Consider the following 19847-nt stretch of genomic DNA (forward strand, 5'->3'; position numbering starts at 1 on the left):
TGTCAAACTCATTTGGGCCCTGGGCCATGGACTCCCCCCAAGCCGGATCTGTGGGGAGCCAGTGGCAGCCATGGCAGGTCCAGTGGCAGCAGCGATGGGGGTCCAGCAGTGGTGGTACAGATCTGGGGCCACCAGTGTAAAATATATTTTATAAAAAGATTTAACTGTCATGTTAAACTGTCTGTGGAATGGTTCATTACCTTGAAATTACACCTCCTTGTTTTTATCTGTTCTTCTAATGCCTGCCAATGTGAGCTGATGTAAAAAATGTGGGGGAATCTACCATAGTTGCCAGCTCTTGTGGTTTTAAAATGAATTTCAAACTTCAGCATTTTTCTTACATGCTTAGCTCCTGGAGGGTTACGATTGGGTGAGACTTTCAGCTTTGGTTTTTTTAAAAGTATTTTTCTAGCCCTTAGAGTTGCAGAGACATAGATTGAAAATGTGACTCAACTCTGTATCGTAGACACTCAAATAAAGACAAATAGACCATTTTTTTAAGTTTTACGATTGTTGAACAGTTGAGACTGGCAATATGGCTATTTTGGCAGGCTGGGTAATGAACATGAGCATTCTTGGAATGCTGTACACATAGCTTTCAAGATGTTATTTCCTCTCCCTTTATCCTTTGATCTCTTTCAGGTAATATAGGAGGAAACAGAAAGAAGGTCAGAGGCAAAAGATTTAGGCCACGGTCTAATTCAACTGAGTAAGTCTGACCCTCTAGCAGCAAAGCAGAAAACAGCATATAAACACATGCTGGTTTGATATACATTGGGAGTATGTTAAAGTAGATACTATAGACGTTCCATGTGGCCCATTCAGAGTATTGACTGACAGTCTGGTAAACAGTTTAACCTCTATTTTTCATTTTTTAAAATTAACTATTAATTTTCTTTTTAATATAGGCTTCTTCACAAGTGTGCTCATAGCAATGCCCATTGATGGTGACACCTGGCACCATCAGAGTGGGCTTGTGTCTGCAGTAAATTACCACTGCTGAATGTATCTTGATGCAGTAGTGGAATTTTGATACCTTGTTTTCCATTCTCTGTCTTTACTCTGGGTGGAACCAATGCACTATACCCTGCTTCTCCCAGGAACACAGATTTCTATCTCTGAGTACCCAGCTAGTGATTTTAGGAAACTAATCTAACTTCTTTGGGAACATGCTTACAGTTTATTTTTCTAAGTTGTCAAGTTTGAAAATAAATGACCTTTTGTAACCTTTGGAGTCAGAACAAGATAAGGGTGTACCGACAAGGAGCTTTATCTAACATGCCATGAAGTTAGCCAGAGCCCCTCTATTGATGTCAGTGGGCTTTGCATGCAGTCTAATATGGGTGTAATAAAGAAATTAAGACATATATGCCTTAATTTAAACATATTATCAATGGAGTCCATCTGTAAAACTCTCATCTGTAAAAGCTCCACAGATATATTTACAAAATTATTTAAATTGGTTGTTCAATATATTGAAAAGCCTTGTACTTGCTATTTCCCTGAAATATCCTTTTTAAGCTTAACCTCCTTAGTCAGACCATGCTATATGAATGGATGATGAATGCTTGGAACTATAACCTCTCAACTTGTCAAGCATTTCCCACTGGATTTCTCTTAATACTGTAGTACCACTGAAGAATTTGTACTTCTCTGTCAGTGATGGTAGTGATTATTCCTCCTCTCCACATTGCCAGCACTAATGTTTGCACCCTTATTGGATCTGGTAGCATCCCTTCTGGAAATGAATAGGGATAATTCCTCTCTGTACCCTGCCTTTTCCTGCTCAAGGATTATTCTGAAACCCAAGTCTTCCAAATTCATTATAGTATTCTTAAATATGTCCGTTTACATAAAGTTTCATGTAGGAGATCTCTGTTACAAATTATAGAAAATATAGCTTGATGTACATAAGTAGTTAATATACTGCATGGTCAAGAATGGCAACATTAAACTAGTAGTAATAGTCCCAGATTCCTCAGAGTTTATCTTTTAATCTTTTAAGTGACTAGCACTCCTGTGCTTCTCGTCTCAGTGCTGATAAACTCTAGTTGGAATGTTGTTACTTTGGTTCTTTTTGGTTGTCTTTACTTGCATGAGACAATTTGATAAGAGCAAAACTAGCTTCTTAATGAAAGTGCTCAGAGTACAGATGGGATAGAAAGCCCATCTGTTTTGGGCTCTCGTTTTCTAATTATACTTTTTTAAAGCAGGCTTAGAAACCTCAGTGCCAAATTCAGGCCTCACATACCTCTTATTAAATGGAGCTGTGCTTGGTTACACCATGGCTGAAATTGGCCTATAAAAATTAAACCAAATAAACCTTTTTTGTTTACTTTAGGATCAACCCAGCCATGTGGGAATGCTAAAGAGTAGGAAGAGAGGGTCAAAATTAATTTAACTCCTCTTCTGTTTATATCATTTTTCCTTACTGTAACCTAGAATTTCTTTCCTATTTAATTCTCTCCTTTCCTCCTTGCTGCTTATTCTGTCATAAACAAAGATGGTAACAGCAAAGAGGCTGATGCTGAAGAGAGAAGACTCAGATTGCTGCTGCAGACGGCAAAACAGCGGTCTATGGAGGGGTGGATATCATCCCTATTTCTGAAAGACATCTGCCAGCCTGAGTGGGCTAGGGAGACATCCTTTCTCTTGGTGTCTCTGGGGATGGGGGGAAAGATGACTGCGAAGCCAACCTCTAAGAGTTTGCTCTACAGGGAGATCAGCCATCATGTGAATAGGTTTCACAGGAATGAAACTGGATCCTCTACATGCAGCACTTCTTCAGTCAGTGGGGAGAAGAGAGAATTATATGGGGGCACACAGAGTTTGATTAGAAATATGAAAACAAACCTTGAAAAAAAAAGACCAGGTATGATTTGTTACTAATTGTAACCAGCATTTCCAGAAAGCCACTTTATTAACTTCATTAACTTCCCTAGTAAGTGAAGAATCTAAATAGTCTGTTCTGAAGCAAAATACAGCATTTGGAATACTTTCCTATGTGTCCAGTAGGAGTTGAATTGTGCATGCAACTGAAAGAGAAGAAGGTGCTATGCTATAGTGTCCTGCTAGAAAACAAGAGACACTGTAAATTGACTGTTAGAATATTCATGAGCCTAATTTGAGGAATATTCTGGATGTGTGCATAGTTCAAGTATTTACACATGGAGTTACACAGTTAATTAGTCTCTTCTAAATTTTTGAAGCATTGAAGAGGGTTTCAACCATGTGGCTCTCGTTAATATCCAGGAAAGGGGCACAGCAAACATCTCAGGCAACTCCTGACAAATGTCCTGGTCAGTATTTGTGTGTGCCATAGTATGTAGCAGATTGTTCATGGTTGATGTAAGGCTGCTGCTAAATGTCACAGCTCCCTGGGGACTCTAATAGCTATTTTTGTAAGGCTTTAATTGTTTCCAGATTAGTCAAAAAACACTTGGAGTTTTTGTTTCTTTAATATAATCAGCTGGTTCAACACCAGACAATGCCAGTTTGATTAAGTGGTCTGATAGTCATAGCTTTCTGTTAAAATCAGTACTTATGATCCAAGAAAGGTAATGCAGACCTTTTGAATATCTTGACAATTAAAATGGAGACATGTGTTAAAGCATGTCTTATTAAGATGTGTTTTGCCAATTAGCAATATTGGTTTTCTTTGTTAATTGATGTTACTTTTCCTCTAAGCGTGCATCTTCCTTATTGTTGATGTAAACTTTTTGGCTTAGATTTTCTATTATATATTGTGTTTTTGCAGCAGGGTAACCCATGCATCTGAGCCTGGGCTTTCTCTCGCCCACCATATCCCGACTCAAGGCATAAGCCAAGGGGGTTCTCCTCTCCCCCATTCAGGGAGTCGGGATCACAGGTCAGTTTCACCTGCCCCTGCATTCTGGGCTGCCATTTTATCCCATGAAAAGTCCCTTCCCTGAGTATTCAGTAGTATCACTGTGGCAAAACACCTTTGACTGCTTGGAGGTGCTCCTGCTAATGCAGCGCTAGCTAAACCCTCCTCCTTGCCAGCCTGAGGAGTAATATCACTCTTGAACCCAGGTCGTTCGCATTATTGCATGTTGCGCTACCAGCCAAATCAAGCCATTGGTCTAGTTTTCAGACTTAAACCTAAAGGATGATTTTGTTTCAAATGAGAATTTATTATTCAAAGCATATATGGATTCCAGTAATGATGGATAAACAAATGACCACAAATAGCAATCTGAGATCTTTCTTATGATATCATTCAGTGGTCTGCTGAGATGAGATGTAAATCTTTCAATAGTAAATACATTGGAAGGAATGGGAGTCACCTGTATGTGATCAGGCCCGGGAAGCTCACAAACTCTAGTTTATAACAACTGCATGCTTTGTTGCCACATTACATTTTGTTTTCTAATTAAAGAAGCCAGATTGGGAGTGTTTCATGGTTACCAAAAGACTCCTTCAAATAAAAAAGTGCAGGTTAAAAGTTTTGCAGCTATGTCTGACTCCCCAGGAAATCTGTAGCCACATCAGCAATTAAAACTGCATCATAAGCATAAGCATTAGTTTCTAATGACATTGGCACCAGCCTGCTGCTTTACTAGTTCTTTCCCTGTGGCTGCACCACTGCTTTTAACTTTTACTTTTTCCTAAGGAAAGCATAAAGCACTCCTGGTTTCACTCATTTTTAAATAAGAAAGCTGATTGGAAGCAATTGTGGCTGCAGCTGAATACTTTGTGAAAGCTGTTGCTGTGCTTACGCGGGGCGGGGAGAAGAAGTTCCAGAGCAAAAAAGGAGGTCTATGGAGTCCAAAACCACTCCAGGCTTTAGCCTTCAACTTGGTTTGAAATATTGTAGTGTCATGTTTGTATTAAAAAAAATGAAAACTTTACCCAACTTTACTCATCTGAGCAATCCCTTGCAGGACTTGTTCAGACATGTGGGATCAGTCCTGGAACTGTGCACATGAGTATGTGTTGGGAGATCCAGCCATTAGGATATTAAAAGTAACTAAGAATTTGCATTTTTTTTAATTGTCACATTTCATTACTGTTTCAGATTGTGCTGGTCCCTATTATGTAAAGGAAGTGATTAAAATAACTGATTCAGCCTGGTGGTTGTCGTGCCAGAAATGCAGAGCTTAAATTGTGCCAAACACATAACTCAGCTTATACATCACCCTTTATTATTAATGTTATAAAGGGAGTGGAGGAAAAAAAGCAACCAATAAGTAAACTTCCTATTTGGGCATTAGGGAAATCAGTTATAAAATGCCCTGAATATATTACAATGTCTATGAAATCTATTGAATACAGAATATACATGTGTACTAATTCATAGAATAACTTCATGTCTTGTAATATTACTGCTAACTGTGGAATAAAATAACATTATTTCATGGTTCATTTGAAACCTGTAAAGTTAAAAATAGCTTCTTTTTTTTTTTTTTTTTTTGCTAATCAAGGTTTTCTGTTGTAAAATATGAGATCAGTTCTGCAGCCCTCCTTGCAAGCTCCCCAGATCAAACAGTACTGTTAGAGACAAGAGGTTTTTTCACATATCAGTGTAAAAACAAGCCATCTTCAGTCGCACAAAGTGAGATCTTTAAATTGCTGAGGCTGAAATTCATCTGTATAGAGGGGGCCAATGAAAATCCCTACCTCTGCAAAGACTAAATTGCTGGGCTGTTGTCATTCTTCCATATTTTGAAGATGTAAGAGATGCAAAAGCCTTGTGTTTACTGCTATCTATCTGTGTAGGAGTGAACTTTACTCTCAGGAAATTAATTGAAAAATGTGCCCTTAAGAATTTCCAGGTGATCTGAATTTGAATCCTGGTGTTGTTCAAATTTTCTCATGCAGCTGTACACGTTGCCTAGTTGTCACCCAACATCCATACTGATTTATTTGCCATATTCACTTGCATTTTGGGGATGAAGACATCCTTGCTTAGCTGTGCTGTGTGTTCTCAGATTTTCTATTCTTCTTGTTCTTCTGCTTTCTCTGTTCCTTCCATTGCTTTCTGCAGGTATTTAAACCCATGGTTCAAAAGAGAATATAATGTAGCTAAGTGGGTAGAAGATGTGAATAAAAACACTGAAGGACCCTACTTTAGGTATTTTGTAAATTAATTCTATATCATTTTAAGAGTTGTTCCAGCATATACAAATATGATGGGACGTCTATCTTGTATATATCAATACAAGTTACTGTAGGTGCAAAGGGCCCCTGTTCATTTGCTGCCTTTTGATGTCTGTTTTTTGGCTTCATGTGCAATTACAATTCTTTTTCTGAATGTTTTACTGAAGCCATTGAAAGGGGTGTTTGTAGTGCATGCATTCCCACCACCATCTATAGCTTGTAGTAGCTTTCTTATCATTTTATGCCAAGTAGTGTTTTATGGGCATGAGACATATCTACCACTAATAAAGTAGTTTTAACTTAAATAGAATTTAATTTACTGAAGCAAGTGGTTTCATAACACATTTATTCTACCCACTGTCTCTATAGTGCATACTAAAATGAAGTGAAAAGAAGAATAAAAAATAGTGGAATTTTACCCTAAAAATTCAATGGGGGTGAAATAATTAACTCTAATTGGAAAAGTGAGATGTATGAGAATATACTCTATGCTGTGACTTAGTGTTGCTACAAAAAATAGGGTTCTATTAAAAATGATTAGTTATTTTTAAAGGAAAAAATGTGAATGTGATACATAGCAAGATAAATAGACAAATCTACATTAGGTTAGCTTCCTTTGTGCACCTGAATCAGGACATTTCTCCGTGAAGGGCTCGTTCTCAGTTTTCATTTCCCTGCTCCTGGGATAAGAATGAGGGAGATGCAAAGACATCTTTAACATGTTAGTGTAGTGATTCTCATCCAAAGTGCTGCATCTTGCTGGGGTGCCTTGAGATACTTTCAAGGGTGCACTTGGTGCCATAAATTGTTAGCACTGTTAGGTGTGCAAACATGATTTGTGGAATAAACCTGGAAATTTCAGCTAGGATTCCATAGTACTAGAAACATTGGGACCTGTTGTGTTTTTGCTGAGTTCTTTGTAACACAAGAATTGCTTTATTATTTTTATGTAGTCAAGAAATGAGTGAAAAATAAGAGCTGGCATTTTCTGGAAGATGCCTTGAGTCCAAAAAGATTGAGAACCATTGGCCTAATGTAAAGCGGTGCCTTGGGCTATGTCTAGGGAAGTAGAGTATAGCTCACTATGCTTCAGCTATGTTGTCATTTACCACCTATTAGAGGCCATGCCCAGTATAGGCCCCTTATATCAAAACACAGTCCCCTTATGCAGGAGATAGTATCTAGGTCAATTTTTCAGGCCTTTATTCTGTTAAAGTGGCAAAAGGGGATTTTAGTATTACTCATCATGGTGTCCTGTGACCAGTGGGGTCCCCTAAGGCTCTGTCCTTGGACCTATATTGTTCAACATCTTCATTAATGATGTGGACATTGGAGTCAGGAGCGGACTGGCCAAGTTCGCCAATGACACCAAACTTTGGGGCAAAGCATCCACACCAGAAGACAGGCAGGTGATCCAGGCTGACCTGGACAGTCTCAGCAAATGGGCGGATGAGAACCTGATGGTGTTTAACACTGAAAAATGCAAGATTCTCCATCTTGGGTAAAAAAACCCTGCAGCATCCTTATAGGCTTGGCAGTGCTGCGCTGGCTAGTGCTACGGAAGAAAGAGACTTGGGGGTCATCATTGACCACAAGATGAACATGGCCCTGCAATGTGATGCTGCAGCTAGTAAAGTGACTGAAACACTGGCTTGCATCCATAAGTGCTTCTCAAGCAAATCCCAGGATGTCATTCTCCCCTTGTACTCGGCTTTGGTGAGGCTGCAGCTGGAGTACTGTGTCCAGTTTTGGGCTCCACAATTCAAGAAGGATGTGGAGAAGCTTGAGAGAGTCCAGAGAAAAGCCACGCGCATGATCGGAGGTCAGGGAAGCAGACCTTATGACGACAGGCTGAGAGCCATGGGACTCTTTAGCCTGGAAAAGCTCAGGCTCAGGAGCGATCTGCTGGCCACCTACAAGTTTATCAGGGTTGACCACCAGTATCTGGGAGAGCGTTTGTTCACCAGAGCGCCCCAAGGGATGACGAGGTCGAGCAGTCATAAACTCATAAACACAAACATAAGACCATTTCAGGCTGGACATAAGGAAGAATTTCTTTACTGTCCGAGCCCCCAAGGTCTGGAACAGCCTGCCATCGGAGGTGGTTCAAACACCTACATTGAACACCTTCAGGAGCAAATTGGATGTTTATCTTGCTGCGATCCTATGAACCCAGCGGACTTCCTGCCCTTTGGGCAGGGGGCTGGACTCGATCTTCTGAGCTCCCTTCCAGCCCTAATGTCTATGAAATCTATGAAACTCAGACTCTGGTTCCTAGCCTATGTTTTCGTGTGAAACTAGATCACAGTTTTCAGTAATACACAAGGAATGTACAGAGTGGACATGATCTGTGTAAATGAGGGAGCGCATATTGTTATTTGGGTTATCATACAGTGCTTTAGAAACCACTATTTCAGTTTGGTTGGGATAACCTTTTCTGTGTTGTCAATGTTCTTGGACCTCTGCAGTATGGTAAAAATGAAGTATTAAATGAATATCAACTAAATTATGAATAAGGGAAGTGAACTCAGAAGCCTGCCTGCCCAGCCTACTGAAGTATTTTAAATAATGGATACAAGGTTCCTTTCATTAAGTCAGCTGCTTATTTTGCATTTTGCAAAGCCAAAAAGATATTTGTAGGAAAAAAGTATGTGAATTATGCTGTGAAAAAAGTACAGTGGATGCTCTTAGCTACTTACTAGCTTTAGAACTTTTATTTATTTTAGCATTCATTAAACAATGCCTTGACCAAACTACCTTTAGATGCATGCAGCTAAATGCTAGAAAAGTCTTTTTTAATTGAAGATGTGTATCTGGTAAAAGTTTGGCTAAGAATATCCTCTTTTATATCTTTTGAAAAGAAGGTAGAGGCTATCTGTAAACTTTAAAGGAATATGATTTAGGTAGCTGAGAACCAAATTCCACAGGAAAGCACCAGGGGAAAAACAAATAAAAGTTTATATTAGTTTAGGTACAAATAACAATGACTTGATCACATTTCTTTTGAGCAAACAGAATAAAATCTAAATCTAAAGTACCTTAATAGATATTAAAAAATACTAGTTTTACAGTGCTGAAAATAATTTTTATTTACATTGTTAGTAGAAGAATTTAAACAGAAGAATGATAGTTGAGGATCTTCTAATTAATTCCCCAAAAGTTGCAGCCAAGAAAGATGTTGTTTTGCTGAAGAAGCAGCTTAGCATAGTGTGGAACTGGAGATACTTGTTAAAAAATAATATAACAAATGGAAAAAATGGGAATCTCACCCCACACAAATAAAGTTGAAGTTAAAAACTGTTGAAAATTGATAAGAGAAAAAAAATTTACAGCTGGAAATTTTCGAGTCAGGCAAAGTGTTCTGTGTGTATTAGGAATAAAAGAGTTTTTATAATGGTTTGAGTACACTATCTGGAATAATAATGGAGAAAAAACAAATTCATTAAATTCATGTCACAGTATGTTGATGTAACACTTTAATTTCCAACAGTAATTCAGGATGATATTACACAACTGCTACTAAAATGAGACATATTTAAATCAGCAGGTCCAGGTAATTTACCTAAGAACTGACAAAGCTGGACAAAGAGCTTTGTATGTTATAAATATTGATTTTCAATAACTCTTGATACTCTGAGGAAGCTCCAAAGGCTATGAAGAAACTAATGTTGAGTAAAGCTAATCTTGAGTAAAGATAATCCTAAATCTAATCCTGGGTATTATCCAGTTTATATAGAATGACCCAAGTAATTCTAAGACTGGCAGACTGGCATCAGGCCTAAGAAAAGTAACAAACCAGTCACCACAAGATTTGATTTAATAAAAGACTTAAAGAGGGAGAAATATAATCAATATCTATCAGCATGACCATATGAAAGTAGGTCTGGTTAAATTAATTTTCCTGTTTATAAACTGGCATGAAATCTACACCTCCAGTTTACATATATACCTTTTCTAAATGTTTCCTAATTGTTAACAGTTATGAAGTGTTGCCCAGCATATGGAGCTCAATCCTTCTGGCAGCTGTGGGAGATAGGACATAAACACCCCTGCAGACATATGATATTAGAAATTAGTATTTGACTGTATTACATTTACATCCACAATGTACCATGTGCTGCTCAGACATCAAGTGAATCATAATCTTTTTTCTAAAGAGCTTATATTACATGCTAAAGAACAAGTAAAGGCTGGGGCAGAAAGTTAAAATTTGCAACTGACATTTTTAAGGGTAGGGGGAATCCCTATTTGTACATCCAAAATTTAACTAATTTTTTGAAGGAAGAGAGGATAGACACTGGACAGTCCAAGGAGAGGATTCCAAACTTATGCCAGAAATAAAATGCAAAGATGTCTATTGGCAACACAGTTTAACTATATGTTCAGGTGCACAATAAGTTGGATATGAGTCAACAGTGTGTCCTTGTTGCCAGGAAGGCTAATGGCATACAGGGTTGCATTAGTAGGAGCATTGCCAGCAGAAGTAATTCTTCCCCTCTATTCTGCACTGCTGAGGCTGCATCTAGAGTACTACCTGAAGGGTGGTTCAAAAGAGGATGGAGCTAGACTGTTCTCAGTGGTGGCAGTTGACAGAACAAGGAGCCAGTGGTCTCAAGTTGCAGCAAGGGATGATTAGGTTGGAGATTAGGAAACATTTTCTCACTAGGAGCATGGTGAAACACTGGAATGAGTTCCCTAGAGAGGTTGTGGAATCTCTATCCTTGAAGGCCTGGATCAATAAAGCCATGGCTGGAATGATTTAGTTGGGGGTGGCCCTGCTTTAAGCATGGGGTTGGACTAGATGACCTCCAGAGGTCCCTTCCAACCCTAATTTTCTGATTTTATGTCATGGGTAAGGTGAAAGAGGTTGAGATATCCTAGAAGTGGAATGAATAATTAAAGAGGGCAGAAGAGCCAGTTAACATTGGTATTCTGTGCTAAAGAATCTTTACACACTTTCTTTTAAACTGTAAGGCTGACCCTAAACATTTAATGGTGTGATCCTGGTGGACAGGATTCCCTTACCCCTTAGGGAAGTGGCAGATTTCTTTTTGTAGGTCTGCTCAAAAAAATAATTAAAGGTAAGCCTTTATCTTCCTAAAAGAAACCACCTGTAGTGATAGTATTTGCATTTGTAGTGCAGTATATTTTCATCGTTGGCTCATTATTGTGGTCTTTGCTCAAAATAACCTTCAGAAATGTGATCAGGGACTCACCAGATGCATCTACATGTGCACTTCACTGCAGATTAGTCTAATTAGCTCTGCAGTAAAGCATCACAGTTTACATGAATTAGGGAGTAGTAAACTAATTAACTCCACCATGGGATAGTACTGTCTTATGGTGGAGTACTTTACTGCATTAAAATGCCCGTATAGATGGTGAGTTGGGACGTACATTGCTCCCAGGCAGGCCAGTCAGCCAGGGGTCTGTTCTGCTCCGGCTCAAATTGCTGCTGTCCCGGGTGCACGTGTAGATGTTGTGTCTGGGAGCAGTTGACTCAGACACAAACTGTGGTGGAGTTTATCATGTTGCATTAGTTGCAAATGTAGTTGTACCTGCTGGCCGCATCCAGATGAGCGTGAATGCTCAGTTCCCTGGGGATCAAGTAGCAGCGGTGCACCTGCTGTGTGCTACTCCAGGTTTTTTTCCCCACCCCCTGGATATCCAGGGGGCAAAAAAAAACCATGGAAAAAAAAGGAGTAGTGCACATGGGCAGCCTGCCCTTGTAGTGCAGTGAACACCTGACTGTGCGGTATGTGGCACTGCAGACGTGTTTGTGGTGCCAAATACAATACTGCTGTGCTCATTTGGACATGCCCACTGAGTCCAGAAAATATGGCTATCATAAGGAAGGAAGGCAGGGAAAGGAAAATAAGCTGTCTTCTCCCTTTTAATTTATTTTCTCTGTCTTCTCTATTCCCTCCTTTTTACTTTTTCCTCTGCTCCCCTTCTTCTGACCACTTAGGCCTTTCTTTAACATTTCTTTCTACCACCTAATACATCCCATCTCAGATTTCCACCATCTCCATTGGCTTACTTTTTGAGCACTTCCCAGAAAGGCTATATTTATAAAGGACCATCTTCTGTCTTTTCTCCCTGTTACCATCACACAGTCAAACAGTTTTTCCTTCCTTTCTTCCCTGTTCCTTGGTCTGCTCAGTTTCTCTCAGTATCTCTCTTTTTCTTTTTTCTTTAATATTCATTTTCTCCTCACTTCTTCATTTTCCTATATTTTGTTGCAATTGTCAAAAAGCTACATTAAAGTAAATTCTGAAGGCAGCAAGCTGTTTGCAGTTTTTTTATCTTCTCCAGTAATGAGTTTTGATATCTTAGGGCCTTCCTCACAGTGGAACTATCTCCCACTCAGTCAGCCTTCACCCATGAAATTTGTATTTTCCATAGTACATCACTGTTGAAAAAAGTCTTTATCATGGAGAACACATGTCTTTATCACATACAAGTCTTTATAATGGACAACATGGAGAACTCTTAAAGTAGCTACACTCCTTTCCATGGGGGGCTTTGTAGAAGACCCTCATTGACTTCCATTGACTAGGGTTTTCTCTTGAGACTTTGTGTAATAGAACATGTGAGCCAGTGCTTTAGAAATGTATATAATTCTTGAGAAATGTTATGCAGTACTGAAAATTAATGTCCCAAACCAAGCACAAGACTATTTTACACCCTGTCCCTGGAACTAAAACTCCTCCCACTTCCAATTTTTTTCTCACCTCTGTTCCTTCCCTATCCTTGAAAAAAATTGAGAGGACAAATGAGCCTCTATATGTTTGAAAATATGGCCTTACCTATGTTAGAAAAAAATTAGCAAGCTCCAAATCCTTAAAGTAGCTTCACTGAAATAGGTAAATTGGGACTGGATCTAAAAATCAAAAAAATAGGGGGTATTAGGCACCTCAAATACACCCTAGGTGGAATCTGGTTGCTTAGGTCCAAGAATATGGTTCTAAAGAAGCCAAATCTAATGTTAGGCATTTTGAAATCCATAGGCACATATATTTTAATAAAAAATGTCAAGTAGGCACCTAAAATTCTCCTATTCTGCACTCATGTTTTTCATGTATGAGTGTTTTGGTATCTATCTCTGAGCCAGTTTTCTGTTTCAAAAGACATAGTGCCTTACTTATTTAGGCTCCCAGTAAAGTTGTGTATTCCAGTTTAACTATGCATACCTTAGGGGGGTTGCTCTATGATAATCACTATTATAATCAGATGTAATTTTAACTGGGTTTAGTTAAACTGGTGAAGTCTACAAAGGTAAAGTGGTAATTGTTAACAGGAATACATGGTACCCACCAGTGGTCTTTCCTAAATTTTGTAAGTCACATAGGAGATCCTTAGTTGTGATGATAAGGGACACTGCCACCACACTGTTGTTGGCTCCAATATCGTCTAAATGAGCCGAGATGTGGCAGCATTCTGTTTTGACACCCAACAAGATGATTACAAAACTGTTAGCTGCAGTTTCAAATATAGAACCAGCTCATGAGCTTCCTGGTCACAGACCCCAGCATGTAAACTTACAAATGCTCTGAGAAGTGTATGGATTCATTTTAAGTCAATAGTGAAATCAATATTAAACTTTCTTACCATATAGCATGCAGCAATGAATGGAGCCTAATAGGTCTTGCTTTGTATTTCAAGTCTCCTATATGGGTTCAAATAAAAATAAAACTTGAAAGTTAATGGACATGAAGCCATGAGAAGCAAAACCCTTAGTAAAACCTAAATGAAACCAGCTGAGCCAAAGCTGCAGGTTTTCCCAGCTCCAACCCTGTGTTACCCGCAAGTGTCCCTGTAATGATATTTTCTTTTATGCTATAAATGAGAAAGGCCTTTCACAGTTCTCTCATTTAAAGTACATTCAAATCTGGGATACACAGCACATAAACAATTGCAAGATAGAGCCTTGAGGGTCATATGTTCAAAAAAAGATTACTGCATTTTATGTATCGAAGCAGTACATAGGCACCTGGCTAGGTGCGATAGTGCATTTGCGATACATTTTTCACAAACTCCCCAGGTGGCACTTAAGACTATAAGAGTGTATGGTGTGTTGTCATAAGTAGTAATAGGAATAAGTGGCCAGTGATTGTGAGGGGAGGGCATGATCATTAGGCCTGTACAAAGCAGCAAGTATTTGCTTCTGGTTCGGCTGATTCAGAAGGACTTGGTGATTCAAATCGCTGTCCCAATTCGATTCGGCCTGTTTGGATTCGTAGATTTAGCGCTGATTCATAGATTTGGCCATAGACTATACAGGCAGTCCTTGATGGCGCTGGACACAGCTGCCTCTAGCTGGTAAATCTGTTGTGGGTGGAGGAGCTGGGAAGGGGCGGGGGGGGGGCAGATTAATGCCACCACAGCGAGGGAGAGCTGGGACAAGCTGCCCAGCCAGCGGGACATGAGACTTGGGGAGAGCGGCTCCCGCCATTGCATACCACTGGTCACGGAGCTGCTCTTTTGGTGGCTCCTCTAGCGGTTATCACCACCAGTTCAGGAGGGCATGGGTGTGGGCGTGTGCCCCTGGATCTGTGCGGGCCAAGCTGTGCTCCGGGAGGCTAGCTCCAGCTGCCCGCCACTGACCTGTGCTCTGTGGGGCGGGTGGAGCCAGGGGTACCCTCCGGGGGGCAAGACCCTGCTGCCAGGCTGCGCTTTGTGGGGTGGGCAAAGCCAGGGGCTGTGCTTCAGGCTGTGGCTGGGGCTAGCCTCCTGGAGCACAGCCCTCGCTCTGCCTGCTCCGCAGAGCGTAGCCCGGGAACAGGGGCTTGCCCCCTGGAGCGTACCCCTGGCTCCACCTGCCCACAGAGCACAGCCTGGTGGCGGGTGGCTGGGGATAGCCTCCCAGAGCCCAGCCTGGCCCAGCCTGCCCCTTGCAGATCCTGGGCCACACACTTGGTCCCATGCCCTCCTGGACCAGCAGCAAGAAGCACGGGAAGAGCCACCAGAAGAGCAGCTCCTGAACCAGCAGCACGTGGTGGCGCACAGTGGTGGGAGCCCCCCTCCCTGAGTCCTGTGCCCCACCTGGCTGGGCAGCTTGTCCCAGCTCCAATCCCTCCCTCACTGTGGGGGCATTGATCTGCGCCTCCCCATGCCCCTTCCCTCTGCCCACCACAACAGACTTACCTGCTGGAGGCAGCTGTGTCCAGTGTTGTAAAGTCAAAGCCCCCACTGGAACCTGGCAAGACTTCCCAATTTCCAAATCTCTTTGAATTGATTCAGCGGCTTTGGACCTTTTAATGGGTCTCCTGATTTGATTTGGATTCAGAGATTTGGCCACCAAATTGGGCTGAATCTCCTTCAAATCAAATCCGCTACCGAAGCTTCACGCAGCCCTAATGATCATCTTTTTAAGTGTGCAACTGCATTTTCAACATACCTAAGGGTGCAGCTCAACTTACCTGAGTAGCATGCAGCTGATGCTCCCCAAAATGTCCTGGAATTGCACGTGTAGGCTGGTATTTGTGTGCAAATCAGGTAGTTGTATGTGCAGTAGGCTGAGGAAACAGGGGCTTATATGCACAAGTATGGGGTTTTGTAGGTACCATGAGTAGGCAAACCACTCTGGATGCCCTGGTTTCACCCTGCTTTGAAAAGGCAGCATTGCATTTGCATGAGGAGCTAATGAATTTACTTAGAGGCACCTCCCCCAGAGATTATTCATTCACATTTGTCTCGAAAGAAATTTCTCTTGGGTAAAATCCAGCACCTGATTCTCAAAGTATTGACATCTTTTTTTCTACATGTTGAATTTCCAAAAAAAATTTTCTTTAAAAGGAAAAAAAACCCACCACAGTGACAAACAGAGAAAACCAAAAAGCAATGAAGCATAAACAGGATATGACTCTGTTAGATAATTTGGATGGTCAGATCCTTCTTTTTGATTACATCGGAGGAACTCCTTTTTGTCCAGTGGTGCTGAACACATATCCCTGGAAGCAGAATTCTCTTACTTCATCTGAACACTTCCCCTAGCCCCTGTAGCTGATCTAGAGCCACTCTGTACTATTCAGGCTTTGCACCATGGTAGAATAGTGCAGAGCTGCATTGCCACTGGGTGAGCTAGGAATCTTCCCTGAAAACCTTATTGCACTGGGAGAGCGCGCCATCCTTGAGATACATTTCGTTCTCTGTACAGCTCTCAGGCCATGGCTTGCCCTCGTCTCTGTGCTTCTTGTGGTGGCTTGCAGTACCAATGAGAGCTGTTTGTGGAGAAGAGGGAGTGCTTTGTGCCTGGTCCAGGCGTTAAGAATGAAAGATGTTTCTTTTTACTCTTTCCCTCTCCCTGTTCACACTCTCAAGTACGAGATACAATCTGGCCACAGATAATCAGATGACAGACAATTTATTCTGTGATAGAGACTTAAGAATCCAAAACAAACAGCTTATGTCTCATTCTTTCTTCTCACATACCTCCTACCTCATTTTTTAAAAGAAAACAAAGATTTTTTACCCTTGCTACACAGTGTATGAGCAACCTATGAACCCTATGATTATTTTGTCTTGGTCTCATCATCACTGAAAGATAAGTTCTCTTTATTTTCAATTTTGGCCCCTATTCTTTCGGATGAAGTGGACAAACACTGGTTGAACTCTTATCAGTACAAATGGGGTCATAGATTAGAGGAGATATATATTAGTGAGCAAAGGGATATTGGTCAGTGTGTTGCTGTGAGCCTTTCTCCTGATTTTTAAATATAGCCTGTCATTTTGTAGGTGCTGTTTTGTGCTCAGTTAGGTTTGTGATGCTGCACACACAAATACATTATTTGAAATTGCATTAGCTCCTTTCAGTTGTCCTGCTAAGAACATTTGATTATTGTGCTCTTTCACCTTTCTGGGTGCTCTAAATGCACTCGCTGAAGATGTAACCATCAACCTCTTGAGGAATTGTATTGGCACAACCATGATCTATCAGTAAAATGCCATTTTATTACATCAATAAAATGTACCTTAAAGACTGAAGGAGGAGTGGCCAAATGACAGCTTATGAGTTACAGTGGTTCCCAAGTGGTTTAAATGAAGCCCTTGGAGAAAGTCATGTAATGACCAGTTATTATTTATGCTGGGCACGGTGTGCAGAATCTGACCTGCTCTCATCTTAAAAAGTATACATTCTGCAGCTTGTCAAGATTTTGGTTTGTGGCTAGAAGGGTTAGAAAGTTTGGCCACCCCTGGATTACAGCATGGGAACTTAGGTTATTGGTGACACAAGTTAATTTAATTCAACAATTGTTATCGTAATTTCCACTGACACCTTGTTGTTCATGACTACTATCAGTCATTGTATGGGAGATAGGAGTGTGCTGCTACAGGGAACTGCAGATACAGTAACGATGATGCCTAGCCAGAAACAAAAACAATTATTAAAAAAACCTGTTTAAATGTAAATGAGTTATAAACAAAACAGATGGCTGAGTTGCCATGAGACAATTCCAGACTAAAAAGAGACATTTGGCTGTGGTTGTCTCTAGTCTATAAAAAACTCAACCCTACAAATAGTGACTGCTGAGTATAGTGCTGTATATACCATGAGTAGTCTCTGTTTGACTTCATCTTCAGTGATATTAATGAATGTCATCACTGTGGGCCACATTGTCAAACTGTGTGCGTGTGCAGCGTTAGAGAACTTGCACACATAAATTCAGTAAAGATGTTTTCCTTAGGCAAAGTTGAGAACTGGAGCATGTAGGTAAGAGTGCTTAAAACATACATGGGGATGTGTGCATGCATAGACGGGACCCAGCCTGCGACCCCGTTCAAAATCTGCCCTTTTGTCTGTAAAATGAAGCAAAGGAGGCATGATAATTTAGCTTTTCTATTTCCAGTCTATCTCTGCCTGGGTCCAGGTATGGAGCCCAGTAGGGTTCTTTGATTTGGTAAAAGTGAACAGAAATGTAAGAGGTTTTTCTAGGTGTAAAATTTCAGTCAACACAGCCATAGCCTTATTGACATGCAGAGAATGCCTTTCATGTGATACAAACATTTACTTGCTACTGCTTACTCTACTCACTTTGTACAGAAATGCTGATTGCTGTTGATTAATCAGTCCATTTTTGTATATTCTCATCAGACTCTTTCTTTGGCTGGAACAATATGCACTGTATGATGCTTGCATGTCTAATAATTTGTTGTTAGCACTTTGTATCTGCCTTTGTTTCTTCACAACTAACAGTTTGCATGCACTTTGTGTAAATTAATATATTATCTGTAAAGAGTGATAGATATATCTGATGCACTGATACTTTAGCATCTTACTGTATAAAACCTGTAAAAAAAATTCACTGTTTATCCCGTGCATTCACCCATGGGTAGATGTTATTGAGCTTTAATATTAATATTGTTTATATTTAGAGGTCATAATGTCATTTCAGTATTATATTCTCTGCTTATTCCATAAGTAATTTGGTTTGTTAATTTTACAATGATGATATAATCCTTTTAATGGGGATTATTTTTATAAGAAGTTATAATAATGCAAGTCAAGAAGGAATGTTAAGTTTTCCTTCCAGTTTAATGGGAATTGTAAAGATTTGAGTGATAGAGCATCATTTCGTAAATAGATACATATTGAATGGATTTGTTCTCTAATGAGACCATAATCAAATATGCAGTTATTTGGTCTGAATCAAGCTAAAGAGTAATTACAGCTGCTATTGAAGCTGGTGCCCAGAAACATTGCATTTATGTTATGTGTTTCAAAATCTCAGGACTCTGTCTCCTGCAAAGTCTCCATCTTCATCCACTGGATCTATTGCCTCCAGCAGAAAATACCCATACCCGATGCCTCCGCTTCCAGATGAGGAGAAAAAAGCTAACAGGCAAAGTGCCAGGGTACGTGACTCTCTTTTTGTATGCTTAGTCAGAAAGAAGTGATTTGATTTTATCAGTTTTCAAAAGGATAATACAGGGCCTGATTGCCCAAAGCTAAACAAGACATAGGTGGTCTGTTCAGACAAACAAGAAAAGAACTGACACAGTTCCCAGAGGTGAACTCTGACGGAGAAAGGCCTAATTTCTTGGATGTCCTTGGTGAAGATGGAGGCCGGGACAGACCAGAGTGCTTAGGGAGTCTGGGGAACTCAGCCTACCTGAGAATAATAATGGGAGGCTTTCTTTCTTCTCTGTAATCCTGGAAGTACATAGAACTCCTACAATAGAGCAGCTCCATAGTGATTCTCTAATTTGTGCTGGTGGATTATGATCCTTCACCCCCTTGAATTGCCCCTGATCATCTCCCCTGTCCCCCATAGCTGGAGGGTAGGCAGGAGCAGTGTTGGCTCAGTCTGGGCCCATGGGGAGCTGCCAGGAACACCCACAGCTGCCAGGCAGCTCCCTGCCCCATTTTTTCCCCTGGTGAGCTTCTAGGTAGCCTGAGTTAAATGATCTAAAACTAATTTACAAGTCTGGATCTAGATGCATGCAGGTGGTGCTTGCTGCAGATAGCCTGAGAGGCAGGCAGGGAGGGGGAACCCACCTTGGCTGCCTCTGCCACTGCTGCTGGCACCACCACTCTTGGGTTGATCAGGGTGACAGGGCAGTAATTTAAGGGACAGGGGAAGAGGCAATTTGGTGGGGCAGAGAGGGTGATCAGAGGGTGGAGGGGGTGACCCAAGTGTTGTGGGGAAACAGCTCCCCCTCCCTGGGCAGGCTCAGAGGAGACTTGTAGCCCCTAACCATGTTCCTACTCAGTAGTCTAACAGCAG

General features: G+C 40.7%; 1 protein-coding gene across 1 annotated transcript in view; it reads left to right on the forward strand.

The window, feature by feature from the left end:
• The window catches only part of ADAM22 (ADAM metallopeptidase domain 22), a gene marked incomplete at its 5' end in the record, with an annotated part of 198603 nt that overhangs the window by 174766 nt on the left and 3990 nt on the right, over positions 1-19847 (forward strand). Inside the window, 3 exons of the mRNA XM_019532849.1 lie at positions 643-709; positions 6008-6094; positions 18852-18975. Coding sequence (XP_019388394.1) covers positions 643-709; positions 6008-6094; positions 18852-18975 — 278 coding nt within the window. The remainder of the gene's footprint in view (positions 1-642; positions 710-6007; positions 6095-18851; positions 18976-19847) is intronic.

Source organism: Crocodylus porosus, unplaced genomic scaffold (genome assembly GCF_001723895.1).
Source record: "Crocodylus porosus isolate Cpor-Errol unplaced genomic scaffold, CroPor_comp1, whole genome shotgun sequence".
NCBI lineage: Eukaryota > Metazoa > Chordata > Crocodylia > Crocodylidae > Crocodylus > Crocodylus porosus.